Below are 25,817 nucleotides of genomic sequence, written 5' to 3'. Positions count from 1 at the left end.
GTCCCCAAATTAATGCTTTTCTTTCCCTTCTTCTAAAGAAAGGTCTTCATTTGGTTCTTTGCTAAATTTTAACAATTTTGTAAACTCTGTTTTCATTTTCCTCTTTTTGTAGGATGTTTAATTTAGTCAGAAGTATTCTATGAGCTTGTGAGGGAGAGACTTTAGGACACATTCCATGAAACTATTTCTACATCTGAGGATGCAGGTTTCCGGAAAAAAGACCAATGGGCTGGACTTGGTCTTGAAATCACAGGAGCTTGGTCTTGATCACAGGAGCTGCTTGCTAAAATTAATCCTCATATCCCTCCTTAATGTGCTAGATGTGGTGCTTGACTGAGTACCTGAATTCATTTTTATTTTCTGTTTTTTCTAAAGACTTCATAGCATGTAAATCGCTAGATCTGGTAGAGGGCACATCTGTACCAAGAGTAGGAAAAAAAAAATACTGAAATTTACCACTGCAGGTGGGCCCCATTGGCAAAGTACAGACTTTATGCTGCCCCTGATTTTCAGAGAGGAGAAACAACTCTATTTTACCTTCTCCTCTGTGCTAAATCCCATCTCAATTAAATTGGAAGCCATTTAAAGTGACCTGTGCCAGGATAAAGAGCCTGCCCCTGTGCTTATGACCATGACATCATTGTCATAAATCTGAGAAGTGCGGACAATGGAGACTGTTATCTTCCAGTAGCTTCTCCGGGGTCTGTGTAGTCTGCTGGAAAGTGTTTGCCACCTGTGTAATGGGCATTTCTCTGGGTAGATTTTGGGTAATTGTTGTGTCTGCATCATCCTGCATCATCCAAACAGCACAGGTTCTGTTTCTTTACCATCTAGCCCAACCTGGATTTTAGGGCAGGGCATACCTTTCTCACTTGTCCTATCCTGATGGCTAAAGCGGGGCCCGGCACCATGTTTGGCAAAGATACTGGATTTGTAGTAATGGCTCCTCAGGGATTAGAGGCAAAGAAAAGAACCAAGCCCATCATCTCAGACAGAATCACAGCATATGATGATTCAGCTGTTAAGAGGATCCCGAAAACCTGCGTGTCTCAGACATTAACTACGTGTAAGTTATGTTTCCACACAGTCTGAAGGACAGCCTGAGCCAGTGGGTGGTGAGGGGTTTTGGGGAGACTTTCATCACCTGTCTGGTAGGCCCACTGGGATGCCCCAGTGATCTGGAGTGACTCTGGAAAATGGCCTCAGCTTCTGTGAACTGCCCCCCAACCCCACCCCGGCTCTGCACAGTGCACATGACATCCTGGGAAAGATGATCACGAGCTTCCAGCTGTTACCCATCCAGCCTGCGCCTAGGTCTGCACTCAGTGCATTATTTGACTTCCCATGACTTAGCTGCAGCTTCCCACCCAGGTGGACTCACCCCAGGAATTCTTTGTCACCTCTTGATTTCTGGGAGTTCACGCTCTCCTGATTCTCCTCCTACCTTGTTGCTTGTCCTTCGTAGGCCCCTTTGCTGTTTTGCCTCCTGTCTCAAATAGTAGGATGTACATTCTGTTCTCCTTGGAAATCTCTGTCAGTTCTGCTCTTTCCAGTGTCCTTGAAACACTGATGACTCCAAAGTTTTATCTCCAGTCTGGATTCTTCTCCATCCATTAGCCTGCTCAATCTCTCCCTCTGGACATCCCAGACCTAGCAGGGCCCAAGCGGAGCACCCAGTTCTTTCTCCCAAACTACTCCTTGTTTCTTCTCTGAACTCCGTGGTAGGTGACAGCGCCTTGCCCCCTTTTCCAGCTCCCGGCTCAGAAATCTTGGAGTCATTTTAATGCCAGTTTCTTCCACATCTCACACCCATTGCGCTAGTCTGAATTATTCAGAACCTGACTACTTCACTTTCGCTTCCATCACCTGCACTGCTGGTCCAACAAAGATGATCTTGCAGCTGGATTATTACAGTGTTGTTAGGATAGCTTTTCTGTCTTTGCGGGGCTCCCTGCATTCTATCTGCAATGCAATATTGCTGTTAACATAAAAATCAGATTCAGTCACTCCCCTGTTCCCACCCCTCCCTGGCTCCCTGGCTCACTCAGGGAGGAAGCCAGCACCCTTGTGTCCCTGAGGACCCTGCCATCTGCACCCTCATCTCTACTCTGGTTCTACTTACTCTTTGCTGTTCCCCTGAAATGCCAGGCTGCTGAGCACTCAGAACCTTTGCCCTGGCTGTTCCTTCTCACCTCTCTCGTCCCAGTGGGTACATCGCCCCTCTTCCTGTCCCTCAGTGCTGTGCTCCTGCATCCATTTCTTAGGGCAGGCCTCCCTGCCACACCATGCCCACGCACCTCCTCCTAGCCAGCCTCCTCCCCGTGGTGTTCCGGACCCCTTCTCCTCTGCTCTTTTTTTCTCCATTGTACTTAATATTTTTAACATGCCTTATGATTGATCTGTTTATGATGAGTCTCGGTTTTAGTCTCTGCATCTCTCCATCTGAGCTTTATGAAGTCAGGAGACTTTATTTTGTCCATTTTGGAATCTCTGAAACCTAAAATGGTAAGTGGCATATGGCCAATGCACAATAAATATTTGTTTAATTAATTAATTCGCTATGGATATAATGGTATATCTATTATGCAATACTAAGCTATGTTAACATGAAGGAAGAGAAGATGCATCTGATGGTTGAATCTGTGTCAAAAATAATTTTAATTTATTGACTTAATTGGCCAAATTTAACACCACAATGGTAAAGTGATACATTTAAATCCCTATACTCAAAATCAAAAGTTAAGTCTACCCACAAAAGATGAGTTTACCAGGGGAAAGCCTAAAGGTTACTTTGGACTGTGGTTTCAGAGTCAAACTGCAGGGATGTGTTTTTGATCCAAAGGCCAATAGTCCCATGAATAGATAGATGTATAGTTTATTAGTTTAACTCGAATCTTTGCTGCTCAAATAGCAGTGAGACAATTGAGTTCAACTCTGGGTCTCCCACCTTAGGAGGGATTTAGAAAACATGAGCCCTGTTTGTAGAAGAGCCACCTCAGGTGACAGCATGTTTTGAAGAAATGTTTATAATATAGAGCCATTCTTTTCAGTGGGAAAAACTCAGGGGAGACCTAACTAGTTTCTTTAGCTATTTGACAAGCCATTCTGTGGAAGAGGGAGCATTCTATATTACTTCAGTGAACAGAACTGAGACCAGTGGGAAGAAGACAAATCTCACAGAAGGACAAGGAAGATGTGCACTTGGTGAGAGTTACTCACATATGGAACAGCTCCCAGAGGCGCTGAGTCGCCCATCCCTGGGCACACAGCAGAGCCGGGCAAAGAACGCTTGGCAAGGAAATTGTCGGAACATCAAGACTGCATTCATTCAAGTACTCATGAAGTAGACGCTGAGGTTAGATGTGGCTTAAAATTGACTGGAGAATTAGGTGGAAGCCAGAGGAGGCTGAGAGAGTTCTCAGACCACAATGAAGGTCCCATCTCTCTGAATGCAGAGGGAAGGAAGGAGGGGAGGAGAATGAGGTAGCTTCAGTCTCATGCTTCCACAAGTGTTGGGTCAGTTCAATGGGAAGGGAGGTCTGAGCTGAAGTTGCCCATCAGAGGTGTCAGGAATGGGCCTTCCAAGGCATCCTCATCATTCTCGATCATTGATTATGACGGTCTGTGGGAAGAGGGACTCTGTGATGGTGGAGACATACTGCAAGTGGGGCCACTTGTCATTTAACACACTCAGCATTTTCATGGCCACCGTGTGAACCAAGCAAAGTCCCAGAGGACACTCTGAGTCTACGTGCTCATCAAAACACTTCTCACGTCAGGCTCTGTTTGGCTCCCATGACAGCAAGCTTCCTCCGAGCTGGCTGTGCTTCCTCGTGCCTGCCCAGGAGCCAGCACACAGTAGGTGATCCCTGAGAATCCAGGGAGTGATGGAGAACACTGCGGCCCCCACGACCCTGTAGCCATGATCTGTCATTTCAGGTCTTGGAGGGGAATCTGTTAACTTAAGCAAGGATAGTAAATGTCAGTCAGCCACCGTCCCCAGAGACACCCTTGTAAAGTGGAGTTTGAGTGAGGAAACGACCTTCATCACTGCAGAAGTGCCAGGACTAAACAGAACAACCCCTGAGCAGAGCACAACTGAAGCCTCATCCATTACCCGCCTCTTCCCCCAGAAAGACAACCCTCATTTATTATTTCCAGACTGTTTTCATTTTACTTAACACTGTGTGAAAAATGTTGAATTGGGAAATAAATAACATTATTTCCAAAGAGAGATTTCGGAAGCACTTCACAGATTTTGGAATTATTGTTTCCAAATGTTTGGTTTGTGAATCATTTCTTCATTCATATTTGTGAGCTCTTTATTGAAAATGTCCTCATTTGGAAAACTGTGACAGAAGTCGGAAGAACTGTGTTGTTGGTCTGTGTTCATGTCTTTTTGAGAGATGCTTCCTCTCTTCCTTTGGAAGCACAGCAAAACCTTACATGCGTTTTTTGAGAAAAATGTTTGTTAGAATGTCCCTTTCTATTGCACATAATTCTGCACTGACCAGTTCTGTTCTGCCACTATTATCCCTCAGCCTCAGATTCATTTTTCTGTGATAACTCAGCCAATTACTGTGAGAATGGAATTCCTTGAACACTTTGAACACCTTCTTCTCAAAAGATTTACCTTCTCCTCGAGAACTTGCCCAGTCGCCATGGTCTCCCCAGTTATCTCCAGCTTTCCTAGACCACACTGTTTCCCAGTGAATCCATCTTCTGTTTTAGTCAAGCCTTTCTCCTTGTCCATGAAAACACCATGTCCATTCCAGTCTCTGCCCTCACACATGATCCTCCCTCTTAAGTCCTCACCTTTTCTCACTCTTTTAGCTGAACTCCATTAACTGTAAAAAAAGTTCAGTAAAAAAGTAAAACAGGATGGTGTTCAAGCCCAGAACATTTTCCCCTAATTATTGAAAGATGGCACTGCTTATATAATCTGCCTGTCTCTTCCTCTCGTCACAGCTCCGTCCACCGTTCCCATCATGCACCAGGTCAGTGCAACCATGCGGAGCATCACCTTATCCTGGCCACAGCCCGAGCAGCCCAATGGCATCATCCTGGACTATGAGATCCGGTACTATGAGAAGGTAAGCCAGCTCCGCCTGTGTGCGTGGAGGACATTCCCAAGGAGGGAGGAAGGAATCTGATGATGGAGGCCAGAAGCTTCCTGGAAGAGTTCCCCAGGCAAAACCCGCCACTGTCCAGACATTGTATCAACTCAAGAGAGGGCTGCTGTGGAAAGGACCCATCTCAGCCTCCCAGTCATGTTTGCTAGGCTAATGCAGGTGCTACAGAACTGCCAGGTGTCGCTGAACTTTCTGAAGATGTTGTGGTTTTGTAGAGCAGTGTTTGCAATGATTTTGATCATGTACCTCCAATAAAGTTTATTTACTTATAAGTTGAATCTACGTGCAAATGTACTAATATATTTATGGAGGTTGAAGTACATACATGGAAATGTTAAAGAATGAGAGAGAAATGAATAGAAATAGGAATTTGTATTTATCTTCCTGACTGCTCTTCATTAGCTGCTGCTAGAAGCTACTTCAGGGCACATGCTAACAAGAAGAAGGAATTAGGGCTTTGTGGATTAGATCCACAATCTAGCTGTGGGGGGGCTCAGGGCCTCATTCCAACTGTAGTGAGATGTAGCATTTGCAGAATTACAGGAAAATACAATGCTTTCTACACTGATGCAACACATTATTTGTAGAAAACCAAATCATTCATTCATTTGTTCAGCAAGTATTTATTGAGTATTTGTTATTTGGCAGGTGCTAGTCTTGAATGTGCTAGTGATCAAAGGGCTTACTTTCCAGCAGGAGTCTATGAAAATAAAAATAAGGAAATCCAGGCCCTCCCTGGTGGCTCACTGGGTTAGGACACAGCACTGCAAGCTAGCCGTAGCTGCTTCAATGCTAGTTGGATCCCTGCCCCTGAGGTGACCCATATGGTACAGCAGACCTCTCCTGACCTGCCCGCTGCTCCCCTCAGCATTGTATTTTGTCAGTCTGCCTGTGCTGCTCCCCATTCTGAATCTGGTGAGTCCTCTCACCACCCCTGAACCTCTGGCCTGTACCCTAGTTCTATATGCATAAATAAATAAATCTTTAAAAAAATAAGGAAATCATATAATATGTCAAAAATGAGTAGTACAAAGGGAAAAAGAAAAAACAGATCAAGGCCAGTGAAATCAGAAGGGCCAAGTTTGGAGGAGGAGCAGGATCCCATGTTACATGAGATGGTAAAGGCCAGTGGTAACCAGAGATTCTTGGGTCTAAGACCTAGAGGAGATGAAGTTTTTATACAGTGGAGATCTGGGAGAGACACAACTGACTGTGAAAATCCAGAGGCAATATCATGGTGACTTTAAGGAGCAGGAAGGAGACAGCTTGACCAGAGTGATACAAGCAATGTAAAATTGAGAGGTAACCAAGAAAAGTGATCTGTTGGATCTTAAGAACTTAAGCTTTTCCACCGAGTGACATGAGGATCCATAACAAGATTAGGACCAGCAAGCAGACAAAATCTGACTTATGTTTTGAAAAATTCATTCAGGTTGTTCAGGTCTATAATTGAAAGTAGACCTATTCAATTATAATCCTTTAAAACAAGATTGATGGAGGAATATCAGGGAACCAAATAAGGGATCTGGAAAAATAATAATAATAATAATAATAATAATAATAATAATAATGACATAATAAATTTTAAAAATTAGTAGGCAACTATAAATCAAAGATATTCTGCAAGGAATGGGGAGGCAGAGAGATATAAACAAGGGAGGGAAGAGCACAAGAGACTATGGTGATGGTGCATGGGTGACTTGGTGGTATATTCACAGAAATTTTATGGGGGCTACACCTGAGAGGAGAAAGTAGACACTAAACAAACATGAACAATGATGAAAAATAAATAAAACATGGGTGATGGTGGCTTGAATCAGAGTAGAGACAGAGGACTGGGGAAACAGGATTTTCTGATACATGAAGTAAAGACAGAGTTGAGAATATTTGCAACAGCTTAGATTTTAGATGTTGGGGTTCGGGGAGGGGAGTCTTGGTCTGACCCACTGAAGGCATGTAACCACCGTTGGTTGAGAGGAGGGTAAATGTTTGGGGTGTGTTTGGGGTGAGCAAAGGTACAGAAGTTCAGCTCTGAGTCTAACCCCTTCCAAGATAGCCCAGTGGGTGTGCAGAGTGAGCAGTTGCATGCATATGTGTGGAGCTCAGGAGAGAACTGGGGTGGCCATGTATGTTTGGAAGTTTTCAGTATGGAGCTGGTGTGGAAACTCTGAGGCTGGGTGGGGGCTTCCAGGGAGAAGTGAGGAGAAAATGGAGGATGGAGTCTGCAACCCTCCAAGTGGGGACAGTGTTGAGTGGTGGAGCCTGGCTGCATGTGAAGCTGGAATCTTGGTCCTTGCTTAACTAACCAGCCAAGTTGCCACGGTCAGATGACATAACTAATCCGGGTCAAACTTAAACAGTCGTAAATGGCAGCAGTTTAGTTTTCCGAGAGTGTAAGGTCAGCTGGATCACCAGTACAGCCTGGCAATCTCCCCTTTAGCTCTTAGACCTGAACTTATAAGGAAAGTGAGGATTTAGGTATTATTTTATTCTACTTAGAGAATACTGGATTTTACAGTTGACACAGATAATTCAGTGAATTGATGGTAATTTAAACCATCTGGAATGAAAAGCACTGTTACATCCTATCAGCTCAATTTGAGGGCCTTTATTTGCTAGATACATTTTTTTTTGTCAGTTAATAAATTAAAAGTTGACTTTCCAAATGTTTTAGAACAACATATTTATCTTTTTACTTTTTAAAAATTTTATTTAAATGTTTTTACATCTTTGTTCACTTTTGCACAGTGTTTGACTTCTCCCCCCAGGTATTGCACCCATAAAATACCCACCACCAAGACACCCATAAACTGACACCATAGACTATTGTGCTCCCATTTTGATTCCTTTCTCTCTCCTGATGAATGTCTCTAATTTATAGTTTGTCTGCTAGAATGTTTTTTTTTCTCATTCCTTGTATGATTTCCCTATGTTCCTCCTATAAGTGAAACCTATGATGTTTTTCTTTCTCCTTCTGACTTATTTCATTAAGCATACTCCCTACCAGCTCCATCCATGTTGCTGCAAATGGCATAAATTTATCCTTTTTGATTGTTGAATAATATTCCATTGTGTATATATACACCACATTTTCTTGATCCAGTCATCTGTTTTGAGGCTTTCAGATTGTTTCCATATTTTAGCTAATGTAAATAATGCTGCAATGAACATATTCATTCAGGTTTCCTTTTAACTTAATGTTTTTGTGTTCTTTGGGTTGATTCCTAGGAGTATAATTCCCAGGTCATGTGGTAGCTCCATTTTGAGGTCCTCCACATAGCATTCCATAGTGGTTGGATCATTTTATATTCCCACCATCAGTTCCTTTTTCTCCAAAACTTTGCCAGCATAAGTTGTTGTTAGTTTTTTTTTGTTTGTTTGTTTTTTTGATGTAGGTCATTCTTACTGGTGTGAGGTACTATCTCATTATGGTTTTGACTTGTGTTTCTTTGATGATAAAGGATGTTGAGCATTTTTCATGTGTCTGTTGGCCATCTGCACCTCCTCCGCAGAAAAGTATCTTTTTAACTCTTCTGCTCATTTTTTGACTGGATTCTTTGTTTTGTTTTTTATTGTGTAAGTTCTTTGTAGATCTTTGATATCAGTGCCTTATCAGTTTTGTGGAGTACAAGTAACTTCTCCCAACCTATGGGGTGTCTCTTCATTCTTGTCTATTGTCTCGTTTGCTGTACAGAACCCTTTTAGTTCAATATAGTCACAGCTGTTTCTTTCCCTTCATTTTCACTGCTCTGGAAGATAAGATGTTAAAGATGTTTATAAGACATCTATGTCACAGAGTATTTTGCCTGTATTTTCTTCCATGTATTGTATGGTTTCAGGCTTATATAAGACCTGTAAAGACCTACATTTAGATCATTCATTCATTTTGATAGCCACCTTTGTTTATGATGTGAGGTATTAGTCTAGTTTCGCCCTTTTGCATGTAGTGGTTCAGTTTTCCCAGCGCCATTCATTGAAGAGACTTCCCTTGTTCCCGAGCATATACTTTGCTCCTTTGCCAAAGATTAATTGTCCAGATAGGTGTGGCTTTATGTCTGGGCTTTCAATTTGGTTCCACTGCAGACCAATCTGTTTAAATCAGTTGACCACATGGTCTCATTTCATCACCAAAGTGAACTGAAAAGTTCAATGAAATATTGTATATCGCCAGCGTATGGTGTAGCCTATGTCAGCAGAGTCTCCAGCAAGGTTCTACCTAGCCTTCCCCCACCCAACCACATGAACTTGAGATTTATAGCTCATCTCAGAAAAAGAATAACAATTTCTCCCTAGTGTGTCCCTATTGGGCACCAGAGGCTTCATAAACTTTGTCTGCTTTCTCCTTCACAATCCAGTATGGTAAATATTAGTATCATTGCTATGGATAAAGAAACTAATACCCAAAGAAGTTTCCAAAACAAACAAAACTTGCCTGCAGCCACATAGCTAGGAAATGAGCCCATAGTCTCTGCTCCACAGCAAGTAGCTGTGCTGGGAACATGCTAAATATGTAAGAGACCTCCTGCCTTCCTTAGCTGCTGTGCCTATGGCCCTAGTGACAGATGGGATGTAAACCACCATGCCCATGTCTCATGGCTCCTTGCTCCCCAAATCACGCTAAAGCTCCTCCACTGCCTTTCCCTTTACATGAAAACCCCCTCTGTTGAAGAACTGTAATTATCCTCAACTTTCGATGCTATGAAGGAAGCTTATTTTCCCATATCAGGCCATGTTCCTACTTCTCAATAATTTGTACTAATTATTAGCAGATACACATGCACACGAGGCAGTGCTGCACCTCAGTGAAGCATATGATTGTTAACCATTTCCAGTGTGTCTAAAGAAAAACCATTATCCATTAAGGATATTTTGAAATAATAACCATGGTGAAAATTCCTCATATTTTGAGTACCTATCACGTGCCATATACTCACAGATACAGTGACTCTGATCTTTAGAAGAAATAAAAGAAAAATACATAACTGTCAAGTAAAACCAATTTATAGATGATGGAAGTAAGCCACAGAGGTTAAATGACTTTCCCTGACCACACAGGCTATAGCAAGGAAGTCACAGAATCAGAACTATAGACATTTTTAAAATTTTATATCAATGATGGAATCATCTGAGCTCAGTGTGGGACTGAATGCAGTCATCTTCCCAATCATGGCAAAGATCTCAAAATTAGCTGAGTCCCTAAAATAAGAGATTGTATCTTAATTTTAAATCTCAGTGCTTAACCAGAGTGACCTGTCTCCCTCCTCCATGAAGCATGGAGTCCTGGTATTTAGAAGATGCAAACACAAATTGAATTCCCCCCAGTAGATATCTTGGATTCAACTCAAAGGAACAAAAGACAGTATTCCTCCATCCTGTGCTGCTTCTAGGCCAGAAGAAGGTGAACCTGTTCTGTAAAGGACCATAGAATAAGTATGTTATCTCGTAGGCCACTTAGTCTCTACCCCACTCCTCAGCAGCTGCAGGCAGCCATAGGAATATGTAAGTAGATATGCATGGCTGGGCCCAATCTGTTTCTTTACAAAAATGGATAACTGGCCATAAACTAGTTTTCTAGCCTCTGAAAATTCTCCCTGGGTTTCCTGCTCCAATTCACCCTCTCAGTTCATGCTTGGGACACCATTCAATTTCAGCACCGTGAATAGAATCAATGAGGCTTTTGCCTCCTCCAACAGCTCATTAATAGAGAGCTCAGATGCCATTGAGCTGGTGACATTCTCAGAGTCTCTTCTATGTTCATCTCCTTGCCCATTTTAATATGTTTCCATTCATCATTCTCTCTTGTTTACTGTCTTGTAGCACTTTTCACTCCTGGTGTCAGCACTTGTAGGCAAACCATGGGAGGAGCATCTACATCTGCTCTCGGCTGTCTTAATGATTAAGTGCTTAGATGTTTATTTGCTCTTAATATTAACTGTGTGGGCTAGAACAGGCTAGTGTAAGTAGGCTTTGGGAATTTTTACCCTTCAAATTTTAGGACCATTTTCTCACGTAGAAATTCCTTCAGATTTTTCAGCAATATCTGTGCTCCATCGATTGGTTGAAATAGCTAGACTGAAGTATGCTGTTTCTTCTTTCATTTAGCAGCAAGCCCTTGAGTACCCAGGAGTATAAGCCCTGCACTACATGTTAGGTATGGAGAAGGATAGGGAGCGCTGGTCTCTGCTCTCCAGAGATAAAGTTGTAGCCCCTGTCTCCCATATACATATAAAATAATTTATAATTCTCATAATTGGCCCAAAAAAACCCCCACCTTGCTCATTGCTCTGGCTCATTTGCCTGACGTTGATTAATGGTTTTGTGGGAAGCAAGCACTAACATTCATTTTAATCACTTGACTTCCTGAAGAATATGTGCACTATAATGTGGTTTTGGGTAACTGTTTGGTCCTCACAATCTAGATGTCAATACCCCCAAACACATTTTTCAGTAACTGAGGTTCCTTTTTTCAGTAGAACACACTTCCATCAGATTCTAATAAAACCAGAGGTTAGACACTCACCTGTATTTTTGTAACAATGGGATTTTGTCCTAATTTTCAAGATGATGAGGTGATTTTCAACAATTTAGATAACAGAACTCCAGTGTGTCAAAACAGGAGTGACAGAAGTTCTCAATGACATTCTTCTAGAGTAGATGGCCTTTTTATATCGAATTCCTGATTGGAGACAGGGGTGGTGGTGTTCCACCTTCTTTGCAAATAGATTACATGATGGTTGGGCAGTGTCTCCCAGCAAGTGTCTCCCAGCAAGTGGCTGGTCCCTTTCCTAAGGGTACACATGAGCCTCTGGTGCATTAGAGTGCACAAGAGCTTCAGCTCAACCCCCCACAGTCCCCCACCAAAGCCCCCTTCCAGATATGCCCAGTTACGTGCAGGCTCCTGAAATCCTTTAGGCCTTTCTTCTGTATGTTTTGTTCTACTCTCATGGGATATTCTATTCAGTTCTCAGTCTCCATTTTTGTCTATGTGATTACTTCTTTCATTTTTTGTGACTCAAATCATGTCACCCTTTTTCTGAGCCCCTCCCACTCTATCAGAAAGGTTGGGTGACCCTCTGCTATATCTTCACAGCCCCCAAGCTTCCTTTCACCAAGTCACTAAGTCAACACTACTAGCATCTGGTCTATCCCACAGGATTTAGCATCCCTAAGGTGAGGGACCATGCCTTGCTGCCTGCAGCCCGCATATGTCACTTGGGGATAACCTATAATCTCCATGATGTTCACACAGCTTGGGGCCAGGCTGGTGTGTATGAGGATGCTGAGGATTAGGTAGATGATGAAGGACAGCATTGAGGAAAGTTTATGGGTTAGATACTGAAGGAAGTCTTCCTAGAAGAGGAGGTCTTAGGCAGTGTAGGTTTAAGGAACCCTGGAAAGAGGCATTTCAATCTAGGAAATCACATAAGCCAAGGCCTGCTGTCAAGGGGTACGGTCCCTGAAGGGACCACCAAGAGTTAACGCAGGAGAATAGGAGAGTCTCTTTTGAAGAGGCTATAAACCTAAATGTAGGAGTTTGGTCTTTATCTGATAATAGTTTTAGAATATATAGAGTTGTTTCATTTTAGAAAAGAAATGTGGGTGCATTAGGGTGTGGGAGGAGTGACAGAAAAGATGGGTAGTTACAAAGAAGTCCAAGCACAAACCAAATGTCCAAGTACAGGACTGAAGAGAGGAACCAAGGGCACTTTCATAGCACTGACAACAGGAGAAAGAGTCATCAGGCCGAGAAACACAAGCAATGTCTATGCATACCAGAGGACACACATATGCAGGCCACATGGACAGGGTGGAAGGTACTGGAAAGTGTGGCAGAGAGCAGAGTGACCCTCTTAAGTGGATGGGAGGGTGAAGGCATAGGGCCTGCCCTCCTAGATGCTGGGTAGGGGTGGAGCTGGAGGGTGGGGACCCAGATAGGCACACAGGCCAAGGTGAAAGCAGAAACAAGCATGGGAGGAAAACCAGAGTGGACACAAAGCCATTTGTCAAAGGACCTGAGTGACCTGAAGGTGTGATCTAGAACCCTCCTTGCGAGAAGTCACCAGGGAGGTCATGGGTGAGGACAGACAAGATCAGGGTTTAGTAAACACATGTCAGATTGTTGCTCTGTTGTTTCTGCTGAGGTTAATATTTTGCAAAACTGGGTGTGCTTTGTAGTTCTACTTTTGAACCCCGGAGGGGGGAGTAGAAAAAGACTCTGAACCCCCAGCCAGATCTTGAGAACTCAGCCATTTGCTCAATCCCTTCTCTTCAGAGCACAGAATCCCCTTGGCTCAGAGCTGATTTTCCCTTTCCTGGGCCCAGGCCAGTCCATCCCTATTCAAAATGACTACCTGTGTCTGGTGGCAACTTCTAACACATCTGGTGGCAACTTCTAATACATCTGGTGGCAATTTCTAACACGTCTGGTCCATGAAGGATATGACAGTTGTTCCAGGATGCAGCAGGCTGGGCTCCAGTACTCAGGATCTGCAGCTGACCTCTGTCCCCTGTTTTTTCAGGAACACAATGAGTTCAACTCCTCCATGGCCAGGAGCCAGACCAACACAGCGCGGATCGACGGCCTACGACCAGGCATGGTGTATGTGGTACAGGTGCGCGCACGCACCGTGGCTGGCTACGGCAAGTTCAGTGGCAAGATGTGTTTCCAGACGCTGACAGACGGTAAGAGGAGGACTGGGCACTAGACAAGCAGTAAGGGCAGGAGAGGACGCCCACCTGCATCCACAATGGCAACCTCTGACTGGCTTTGAAATCCCGTTGGAGGGGTTTGGTCCCAATTGGGTCTTATAGACTTGCCCAATTCACCAGGCAGGTCCTCAGTCTTCTCTTCTGACATCTAGTGGGCTTGCCTTGGGACGGTCTCTGCACCACATGTATCGAGCTCAGCAGTTGTAGTTGTCCAGGGCATAGCGGCGGAGACCACAAAAAGCTCAGGGTCGAGGTGCCCTCCTGGCTCTGCACCACAGCCCAGAGGGTCTTGTTGTTTGAGCCTTGCCCCCCCATCCAGTCCTCTGTTTTGGGGAGCTGGGGAGAAAGAGCTCACAGCTTGATGGCATGACTCAAGGTCTCCAGGAAGGACATAGAGAATTGAAATTTGGAGTGAGGCAGCCCTCACTCCCCAGCCTTTCAGAATATTTGAAGGAGCTTCATGTGCAACCCCTAAGAAGGCCCTACTCATATGTCTCCAGAGGCAATTGTCTTCTAAGCTGTTCCCAAGAATAAAATGTTGTCACTCAGCTACCAAGGTCTCCCCCCTTGGCTTGATTAATTTCCTGTTATAATAATCTCACCCTGTCCTCTGTGATGAAAACCCAGTTTCCCCGTGGCCTGAGCATTGGGCATGGCTGTGTTTGTCTAGCTGTTAGCCTTTTTGCCACAGTGTACAAATTCATTCTTCTGTATCTATTATCCACCTATTGAGTTATATGTATTTATTCATTTAGGAGCTGTTTCCTGATAGCTCTCCAAATGTCAGTCTCTTTCCATCCTTCCAAATGGACAGTCTTTGATTTTCCCTTTTATCATGTATATGATGTAAAAAGCCATCTGCCTTCACGTAAAATTTTATTTTAGGCCAGCACCTTCTGACTAGGCACTTGATAGGGCTGGAGACTTTATGTTGACTCATATATATATATATATATATGTATATATATGTGTGTGTGTATATGCATATATATGTATATATATACATATATACATGTATATGTATATATATACATATATATACATATGTATATATATGTATATACATATGTATGTGTATACATATGTATATACATGTATATGTATATATATACATATACATGTATATATGTATATATATACATATATATGCATATACACACACATATATATTTTTTAATGGTTTTAAAATTCATTAGGACCATTTGAGAATGACAGGATTTCAGATAAAAATCATAATATTGATTTTCTTGTGAAAAAAGGCAAGTGAAGAAGTCAGGAAGCATTCCGACGTGAGGGTCTGTCCTGGACCTGAGGTATTGCTCCCCTCACCACAAACCCCCACCACCACATTGAGGTGCCGACTACTGCCGAGGGTCTGTACCTAGAGGCTTTCTCATGCATGGCCTGGCCCTTGCGGGGCTGGGGTACATAAACATGGGGTTTCTATCTCATGTTGAGTTGATTTCAGGTGAACTTTCACTCATGTTTTGGGAACGGTGAGATGAGGTGAAAAGGTGAAACAGTTTATTCAGATTAATAATGCTGGTAGTCTGGAAAGAATGCAGACTATCTTCTTTCCCTTAAGGACTCCAGACCCTTCTTTGTACCTCACTTACCATCTAGATTTATGGGCACTTTGGCATCAGGAGGTACACAGGATTAAAAGCCCCGAACTCAAAATGCTCTGAGCATTGGTCTCTTGATAATTCTGCTAGACAAATCAAGAAGTAACAAATTTCTCCCAAGAAAGCTATTCCTTTTACATTTGGCAGTTACGTTTTGTAAACCCAAGAGGGGCTAGATGTAACAGAATTCTGGTAAGAGGCCAAATTCAGGAGTATTTATCTTAATGACTGAGGCTCACACATTGGTAGTAATTATGTTTATGGAGGCTTCGGGACTTCGGTAGCACAAGAATGGGTCTGAAAGCTGATCAGTGATGGGGTCACTGGGGACAGGTCCTGGGGGATCCCACCCAGGGTCAAGGACCTTGCTGGGAATAGGTGAGTGTCACACAGGCAGCTGCCCTTAGCTAAAAGTTAATTGATTTAGTTTTTAAATCATTGTTAATGTTTGGACAGGATTTGGTGTCTCCTCTCAAGTGTAGTCCCTGTAGTTCTCTTACCAGCATAGCACCCAATCCATCTCCACAGGCCCTTATGCTAGTCCCTCGCCTGTTTTGAACATGCTCCTCCCTCCTGCTCTGTGCTCAGATCTGTGGTTACTGGCAAGTTGTATCTTTTTCCTGACACTTTCTCTAATTTTTAAGACTATTTATAAAGCAATGTGCCTTTCAAACACTCCTCTGATTCTTATGTTCCGGGTGTTTAGATGGCACCTTTCAACTGTGAGTGGAGAAAGAGACTTTAAAGAATAGATGTTGTTCTTAAATCTTCCCACTCTAGAAATCAATTTAAAAACTGAAGGTCACTTTGCTTTATGAAATGCTTCACTTAGAAAGACATTGTTATGGATGCTTCACTGTGGTTCCCTATGTTTTTTCTTTTCCCAAATTAATTATTTTTGAACACATTGCACAAAGCTCTCAGCTGAGAGCAACTGAAACTACCTCTTTAGTCTTTAATATTGATTTCTAAAGAGTAGCAAGCTTCAAGAATAATGTGATTATCTTTAGAAGTCTCTTGCTGCACCCACAGAGTTGAAAGATGATTCCCAAACATTGGGGAGCATAAGATTAGCCTAGGTTTTGGGTGAACAAAGGAATACCCTGCTCTTCACCCAGAGATCCTGATTCAATAGGTCTGAGGAAAGTCGCAGATATAGTCAGGTTTTACAGTCAGACCGGATGGTTCTGGTGCAGGGTTTGGGACCATCACTTCAAGAAGTAATCATTAAGATTGCCAGATACAATACCAGATGGTTGGTTCAAGTTGAGTTTCAGATAATGAATGATGGTTTAGCCTCAGTATCTCAAAAAATATTTGTAGCATGCCATAACTAAAACATTATTCACTGTTTATTTGAAATTCAGATTTAACTGACTCTCCCATATTTTTATTTGCTACAGCTGGCAAACCTTATTGTAAAAATAAAAAAAAAATTATATAAATTGACCATATATTCACCATTCTGAACATTAAATAATACTCCCTTAACTCCAAGTAAAATAATAACTGTAATAATAATAACAGTCAACTGTGCCAAACGATTGATAGGATTAAGGGGAAGAGAACTACAATTCAGAGCACCCATGATAGATCAAACACTGGGAAATGTTACCATGATTTGATTTTAAAAGGAATTTGTTTTCAACACAAAAGGAGTCAGAGACTGAATCCTGTGCCCAAGGCCACAAAGCTTGCCCATGGTAAAGCCAGGCTTTGGACAAGATCTGTCCACCTCTGTGACCCATGGGCTTCCTGTTCCCCTGTGTAATGCATCATGGTTCTAACTCTCTGCAGAAGACTTGATCCTGTTTGATTAAGAGACTCAGCACTAGGCCATTTCTCAGGCATTTCTTTATCCTTCACAGCACCCAGTGCAGAGCTGGCTGGCTGCAGAAACTCAGTAAATCGCTGCCCGGTCAATCTGAAGGCTCTGCTGTGTTTCAACAATTTTGTGTTTTAGAAGATCCTTCAGCCCTGGACTTCATCCTCCACCTCCCAATGGACCTACCCTCGGCTTGTCTGACAGTCCTTTAAGAGACCTTCTGAATGAAGGGAGGTTGATTGGAGTTAGCTCTGCTCCAGGAAATGAACATCTCTAGCCTTAGTCCTAGGATTCTATCTGCTGTTTTGTTTTTATTGTTGTTGATCAGTGTATATGCATGGGGCCATTGGTGTCATGCACTGAGTACCAGTTGTAAGCAAAGGGCACAGAGAGTGAATTTTAATACCTCTTTCTCACCTAGATGACTACAAGTCTGAGCTGAGGGAGCAGCTGCCTCTGATTGCTGGCTCCGCGGCAGCCGGGGTGGTGTTCGTGGTATCCTTGGTGGCCATCTCTATTGTTTGCAGCAGGTAAGGGCTCCACTCCCATGCCTGCCTGCTTTCATCAAACCCAAGAAGCCCCTCTCCACCTGCAGGCCCCTCGCAGACCGTGCCGACTGAACAAGGCTGACCAATCAGAGACACGTTGTCAAGCACAATCACCAGTCCGTCTCAATCAGGCAGCCTTAATTCTCCAGGTTATTTATTTTCTCGGTGGCTAGAATAAAATCCACTCTAAGAATCTGGCAAAGCTGTCAGCAAATAGCATCCACCCGCAGACCTCATTTTAGCCAGATTTTCGGGCCCCCACAGATACAGCAGCTTTTCCCAGTGATGGTTACCCAATGGCATCTGACCCACTGAAGCATCACCCCCTTATACAGCCCATTAGAGAGCCAAGACCCTCACAGCACGCAAGAAAGGAGACAAGAAGTAAAAGACTCCTGAGTTCCAAAACTGGAGCTGGCCCTAACGGCCTTGTGCATTTTTTTTTTTTTTAAAGATTTATTTATTTGTGCATACAGAACTGGGGTACAGGCCAGAGGCTCAGGGGCGGTGAGAGGCTTCACCAGAGACAGAGTGGGGAACAGAACAGGCAGATCAACGAAGTACACTGCTGAGGGGAGCAGCGGGCGGGTCAGGAGAGGTCTGCCACGCCATGTGGTCACCTCCGGGGCAGGTGGGAATCGAACTCATGCGGAAGCGTCTTTAGATTCTCAGTGCTGTGCTTTAACCCGCTGCGCCACCAGGGAGGGCCCGGCCTTGTGCATTTTTAACCCTGTTGCTGCTGCCTTGGGGAGTCAGCCCAGACTCTGCTGTGTGAAGCCCTGCCCTTAGCCCCTCCTGAGTATTTCTGCCGTGCAACCAGTGTGCTAATGGGCATGACAGGGCCTCTACCCCAAACTCTCATGGGGACCCATGGCCCTGCCTGACCGCTGAAAGTCCTTGACTTGAAAACAGGTGGTCGAGCCACAGACTGACTTTATAAGAACCAAACCTTAAAGTGACATCCTGAGTTCCAAGAGATTTCTGGGTGGAGGTCCCTAGAGACAAGGGGTGGCTGTGTCCCTCAACTGAGAGAGCTCCTCTTCCTTGTGTCCACAGAAAAAGGGCTTACAGCAAAGAGGCTGTGTACAGCGATAAGCTCCAGCACTACAGCACCGGCCGAGGTGAGTAGAAAGTAGACTCTTTTACCAACCCCTGCCCAGTGGCACAGTAAAGGAGGTAAGTGCTTACAGCCAGCCTGCATGGTCCCCAACAGACCCCCTTCCAGGCCCCCTGCCCCAGTGTCCACCTCTCTGTGCAAGTCCGCAGGGACCGAGGCCGCCTGTCTGCCTACCATCAGCCCATTGTGGGCACTCAAGACACACCTGGAGGATAGATTATCTTCTGCACTGATAAGCCTTTATAGGACACCGAATGCAGGGGGAAGATTGGGTTTAGCAAGTCAATGAATCCTGAAATCAGACTCAGTGGGAAAAGATGGAGGGTTCTCTATTAACATCTTCTGCCTTATCTTATCCAATTGAGCGGCTGGGGAATGTGTTAACCAAATTCACTGATAAGCCAGAGAACATGAATGTAGGGAATTAAAAAGATAGCAGAGCCCAAGAGACCAAAGTGTTGGGATATCTCCCAAGTGTTTTCTTTTAAGAAGTACCTTTAAAAGTTTTTCTACTCATTATCCTTTTTAAACTCCTCTCTCTCTTTTTAAACATATGCATGTACTAGTTTTATGAGTAAATTTCTTTCCCATCAACATGCAGCATGAAGTCTTCTGAAAAAATTATCTTTTATCTGTGTAATTACAGCACTGCAGTGTCTGAAAAAGGTCCCGTTAGGTCAGCTCAGCCCTCTTCCTGCTTCTAGAAAGCAGTGGGCTTAGATCTAGGAGCACACGTGTTCTGTTTCTAAATAACTCCATCTGAATTCCACAGATGCCCTCTAAAATCTGTCCCAGCACTTTGTGCTCTGCCACAGGCTGCCTGGGTAAGCCTCATCTCACCTAAATCCCCCTGTCACCATGTAAGCCCCGTTTTTCCTGTGCCTCCCCAGGGAGCATGTTAAACAGGCCAAATACACACACTGAGCCTGCCGTCAGTGGGGCAGGGGTGCCTTGGGGAATGCAGAGGGACTCAAAGGCAAAAGTCCTGATGGAGCAAACTCCTCCCTTGGCATTCCCGAGGCACGGGCACAATGCCAGGTCACTCGCTAGCACTTTTGCTGTGAAGGATCACGTGTTCAGGGTGTCCTGTATGGATGGGGCCATACAGAGGCCCTTCTATGGATGCGGGATTTTCCTGGGGCCAAACACCTGCCCAGGTTTTATAGAAGACCAAGCCCCTACCAGAGGGGCTGCAGCCCCAGACTGTCACTGCCTCAGGGAGTATGGTCACTGGGCTGTCTCACAGATACTGAGGCGCTCTGCTGTGTTCCACAATCAGCAGCATAAATTGGGGTTTGGGAACCAGGCCCGTTTCTAAGATTTCTAAGATGAGTGCACCTTTAGCACTCATGGATTCCCCCCACTCATTCTCCCTCAAGGCCACCCTCAGCCTCTATTTGCATTAAATGTCACTGGTTTCAGAGGGGAAACACAGATTGTGTTCTCTCTCTTTTTCTAACTTCTGACCCTGTATCCTGCTACAAAATCTACAGATGCTTTACTTCTTTAACCTGTACATTAAATCTTCTAGGATCTAGGTAGATCCTTAGCTTCTTCAGTTGGAAAACAAAGATTTTGATTGCATCTGATTCTCCAGTGATGTGCCCCCTCCCCCGAGTGCCTCAAATTATCTGCAGGGCTCTCTCCATCTCCTTTGCTCTCTGCTGCTGCCTCAGGCCTTAGACATCGCTGACTCCTCACCATACTGAGGGCCACCCTAGAGCCCATGCAGATTCGGCATCCTGTGAACATAGTGGAAAAAGCATTCAGAGACCACCATGTCATCCTGAAGTAGAGGATGAGAAATTGGGTTCAAAAGGAGAAATGTCATTTTAAAGACTAGAGAATGGGGTGCTTTAGGAAAGAGCTCCCTTTTTTAAAGACATGTGAATTAAGTGTTGTCATCACCCCTTGAGTGGGGTATAGGAGGTCTCCAAGCATAAGTGTAAGCACAGTTTGGTGCTCTTCTGACCACTTCAACCTGAAGTCTGGCTGCTCTCCTGGTCTGGCCAGTGGCGCTGCTGGGCCACAGCATAGTGGCTGCAGCACAGAGGGCCTCTTCCTGAGTACTCACTCACAGCATCCTTCTGGGGAGCTCTGTCACCTCAAAGGAGACAGAAGGAAGCTTCCTTGGTTTTCAGGTTCCATAGAAAAAAGCAATGTCTCTTCTGCAGTAACAGTGGCCTTCCTGCAGCCAGTGAGGACATTTGAGGGTATACATTGACAAGCTTCCTGGTCACCAGACTGGAACTCAGGGTGGACACAGACTTTTTATCGGGCCAACACTCACTGCCTCAGCTGCCTCAGATGTCTGTCTTCTTTTTAATTCAGTTTGACTTTTATAAATGTCTTTTCCCTCTATTCATAAGTACTCTCTTTGTATCCAGTCCCTGACACCTGACTCCTCTTTCACCTAGGTTCTCTAAACTCATAGTCTCATGCATTGAATTGCATTAGTGCGTTTTCTCCTGTGGACATCCGTCACTCTGGTTACAGCTATTACTGTTGCAGAATCACAGTCGAGGGAGTATGGAGCTGGGGAAAGGCTCAGCACACATATAACAGAAGAAGAAACATCCGTCCTGATGGAGGGTAGGCCTGGCTCGTCACAGGCTCAGGAGGGATGATTAGTTATAGAAAGCTTCCCCCGAGCCAGGTGCTGGGAACTTTATTCTAGTAGCTCATTGCAACTCATCTAACCCTGGCAACCACTCTAGGAGATAGGCATGAATCTGGGAAGGTAGGACACTTACTCAGGTCATAAGGCTCGGCAAAGTGGACAATATGTCCTCTACATCCAGCAGCAAAGCCCATGCTCTTTCCAGATTTTAGGGGCTCAAGGTGCCTGGTGGTCAGGAGCAGGTGAGAATGCACAAGGCATTCGTGGTTGGTGGTTTGTTGGCCCTGCCTCTGGGGCTCCTGAAGGCTGACGATGCCCCTCTTGAGTGAGTGCAGAGCACTCTACTGCCTTCACTATGGGTGTGGGCAGTAACCTGGAACTCTGGGGCCTCCTAACCTGGAGCACCCAGAAACCTGCGGCAGCCTTCCAGCCTTGCACCACTGCCTAACTTGTCTTACCCACAGGCAGAATGCAGGGCACTACAGGCTGAAGAAATGTCACAGAAATGTTTGCCTATGGAATGTTTCTACTAGCCCATCATGGCCTGGCAGATTTGGTCAGTTTGAGAATGCGGTGTGCTACTTAGACACTGGTTTCTGTCCTGCCCCTGATCCTGGAGCACAACAAGCAGTCACATAAAGGGTGACTTGGATTTGGGGTGGAGAGGACAGCTGTGCTGGCTGTCATGCTGGATACTTTGTGGTCAAGGATGACTGGGTGGGAGTACGGGTTTCCCGCATCCAGACAAATGGTGTTGTTCATGGTTCCAAACACCAATTTTCAGGTGACTTGGGTTGACTGAAAACTGCCTGGCAGGATGACTCAGGTAGGCTTGGGCAGACTGGGGGAATCTAGGAAAGTTCCAGTTACTTCTAATATTTGGGACGCACTAGATGTTTCTGTGGCTTAGGTGACTACTCATTTGACACTGGCTGATACCTCCTGATTTGGAGGTGGGTGAAGTGGATGGGGTGGGGAGAGAGGAAGATAAAGGCTTGGAAGGAGGTTGGACTTTCAGAAAGCAACCCTAATGGAATCCTCTTCACGTTGTTGGCAACTGCAGGGAGAATCACAGAGCTACTGCTATTAAACTTTGAGAACAACCCAAAACAAATGGGGTATATGCCCAAAGACCATAGACTGGCAAACTCCAATTTTCACAGAGGGCAGGAGGGCAGAGACTGAGATTACAGAGCAGGAGGGTGAGTTTGGTCCCTGCAAAATCTTAAGAAGCTCTGAAGCAGATACGTACTGGACATTAAAACCAAAATCAGATCAATAGGAATCGACACAGCATTATTAAGAAAAAAATATTATTTGGGGCCGCATCTCATTTACTGGGGTTAGACATTTCATAAATTTGAGAGGAACTGCAGATGTAGTGAACTTTTATTTTGGCAAAAATATTTGACTAATCTCCCAAGAGAGCATGCTAAAGTGGATGTGCAGCTTGTCTTCACGCAAAAGAAAGCGGGTTAGTGACTGTCAGCCAGGGAGGAAGTTGCTAGCGTTATTCAGTCCTTGTCTAATTCAATTTCTTATTTGTTTGATTGTTTTTTTAAATTCATAAGTCGGATGCAAACCTCGGGATGCTTATCAAGTTTGTAGGTAACAGTTGGAGAGCATAACTAACACCATAGAAGACAGAATCAAAATTCAAAACTGCACAACAGCTTTGAATGCTAATTTGAAATCTGCAAGATGAAATGTTACAGGGATAAATCTAGAATCTAGTGTTTAGGTTAAAGCAAAAATAATACAGTTAAAAACAAAAAAGGGAAAAGACCTGGCTTGCTCTGCATTTGTATAAAAAAAAAAGGCTATTTAGTTGAACACATGTTTAATGAGTGATAGATGCTGATAAAAGCCAAGCACTGCTACTGATGCAACATAATATTACCAGTAACCTCCAATTTTGAGCACTTACTGTGTTAAGCACTTTACCTACATTAACAAATGAAATTCTCATATCTATCCTATGAAGTAGATTTTGCATGTGAATAATGAAAGCCTCAGCGAAGGCAAGTAACTCCTAGCTCTCAGAATTAGTGATTTGTGGAGGGTTTTCAGCTGAGATCTGCTTGACTTTCCCAATGGAAGCTCAGATGAGTGGGGGTGATACATGGACATACTCTCCTCTGTGCTGGTAAGGACACATCCAGAGTGATTGTGTTTCTGAGGACCCTTTTTCAAAAAGGACATTATCAGCAAAGTACCTGTCCAGGGGGAATCAGTCTGCCTGGGTATCAAGTCCTGGTCTCTTATAGAAATGATTTGGAGACACCAATCTGGTGTTAACAAAATGCAGACAAGGACCTGGGGTCATCCTCAAGCATAACACCATTATGCACAGGAGTGGAGGTGTTGTTGTGGGTCATGATCAAAAGCACAGAGTGAAAGATCAAAATAGACTTTGATTCAGTATAAGGACATTCCCCCATCACCACCTCCACCAAACTGGAACTGTCCAGCAGAGGCAGGCAGTCTGCCTTGTGGGAAGGTGAGCCATTTGTCCTTGGGAGCATTCAAGCCAGGAAGCTAGCTCCACAAGCTTACACTCAGCTTTCTTGACTGTGGTTGGTAGATGTTTCAGAACCATAGAAGAAGGACATAGCTTCCAGCCCCCTGGAAATGACCTTGAGCACCAGGGTGAAAGTCAGGTGTACCTGAAGGAATGAGACTGGCCATGGAAAATATGGCTGCCTTGTCTGCAGGTAACAGGAGCATTAGTTACTGAGCCTGAGTAAATGAAGGCCTTCCAGAGAGGAGGAAAGGCCTCCAGGTGCAGAAGGTGGCAGAGTTTTCAGTGGGTGCTTATTAAATAAATTTAATGAGCTAGTTTCACTAGTGTATCTGCTGATGGCATGAAGCCAGAGCCTTTAGAAACCATGTTAACTCTATTAATCCCAAGCTTGTTGACTGTTGCCCACCTGGGCTTTTCAGTAGAGCTTCAGTGGGCTTTGCCTGGAAGGACTTGCCTGACCTGGTCACTGAGATCCAAGAAATGGCAAAATCTTTTTCCTCAAAGACCTTTCTCAATGGCAAAGAATGTTTCCTTCTGGAGATACATACTAGGCAATGACTGTGGTGCTAAGACCAAATCTTGAAGACATGATGATGATGTTCCCACTCAGAAAGTAGTGGAAGGACGGCGAAAGGACAGCACGCCTCAGATCCGCTGCTGTTCTATTCAACCTTATCTCCCACCTTGGGGCTATCTTCTCAAATTCTCCCTAAAGCCCTGATGAGCACCCACGGTCCCCACTATTTCTTGGAAAAAACAATCTCTCAATATTCTGGTCTCAACCCCTAGAAGCAGGTGGAGCAAACTGTTTCTGGTGGCCATCAACCTTTCCTGGTGGGTTTCCTCAAGGAAACTGGCAGGTCTTCAGCCCATCACATTAACTGCCTCCACTACTACCCTGTGCCTCCCAGATCCACAACTTCAGAGCCTGTCTTCAGTCTTCCTGCTGTTTCCAATCTGAGTTTTCCCACTAATGCTTTTGCGTTTGCATATGTCATCTGTTCGTTCAGTGTCTGGAAATCCATGTGTGAATTTCCCTGACCATAGACTTTCTTTCCCAAAGCACAAAGCACAATTCTAGAAGTCTTGGCATTGATCTGAACTCTTTTTGTCTTTTGTCCCTCTTTAATTCCCATCTTTAATTACTCCCCAAATGCTATTATCAATATTCCATGAAATTTTACTTGCCTCTTCTCATTATGCTTTTCTGGTTAAAAACTGTTACCTTACTTACTTACCTTAATTACTCTGATAACCTCAAAGCTGTTTTCTCAACCACCAGCCCCTTTCCTGTAACGATGTATTGAATGCTGCAGCCTACCAGGAAAAATGTATGTATGTATGTTTTACATCATTGTTCCTTTCAGGTGTAATCCTCAAAGAATTTCTACCATTAGGTCACCAGTGAACCATCACCATAGTCTCTTGTGCTCTTCCGCTCTCTATTTGGATTCCTACTCATCTCCTCACTGAATATCTTCAATTTATCTTTTGCCTACTAGTTTTCTTTTTATTTTTTTTCCAGATCCCTTTTTTTATTCCCCTATATTCCTCCTCTAAGTGAACCCATAGATGCTTCTCTGTTTCCTTCTGATTTCATTGAGTATAATCTCTGCAAGCTCCAACCATGTTGCTGTAAATGGAATGGGTTTATTTTTTTGACTGCCAAATAGTACTTCATTGTGTATGTATAGCACATCTTTTTTTTTTTTTTTTT

At 44.1% G+C, this 25,817-nt stretch overlaps 1 protein-coding gene across 3 annotated transcripts in view; it reads left to right on the top strand.

Annotated features, from left to right (window-relative positions):
• The window catches only part of EPHB1 (EPH receptor B1), a 416,952-nt gene that overhangs the window by 314,598 nt on the left and 76,537 nt on the right, over positions 1–25,817 (top strand). For all 3 annotated transcript variants that reach the window (XM_012724944.1, XM_012724945.1, XM_004682182.1), the window contains 4 exons: positions 4,969–5,093; positions 13,652–13,814; positions 17,713–17,821; positions 18,896–18,960. In XM_012724944.1, coding sequence (XP_012580398.1) covers positions 4,969–5,093; positions 13,652–13,814; positions 17,713–17,821; positions 18,896–18,960 — 462 coding nt within the window. The remainder of the gene's footprint in view (positions 1–4,968; positions 5,094–13,651; positions 13,815–17,712; positions 17,822–18,895; positions 18,961–25,817) is intronic.

Source organism: Condylura cristata, unplaced genomic scaffold (assembly GCF_000260355.1).
Source record: "Condylura cristata isolate star-nosed mole 26May11 unplaced genomic scaffold, ConCri1.0 scaffold00014, whole genome shotgun sequence".
In the NCBI taxonomy this organism is placed as follows: Eukaryota; Metazoa; Chordata; class Mammalia; order Eulipotyphla; family Talpidae; genus Condylura; species Condylura cristata.
This window is presented reverse-complemented; position numbering and strand designations above follow the sequence as displayed.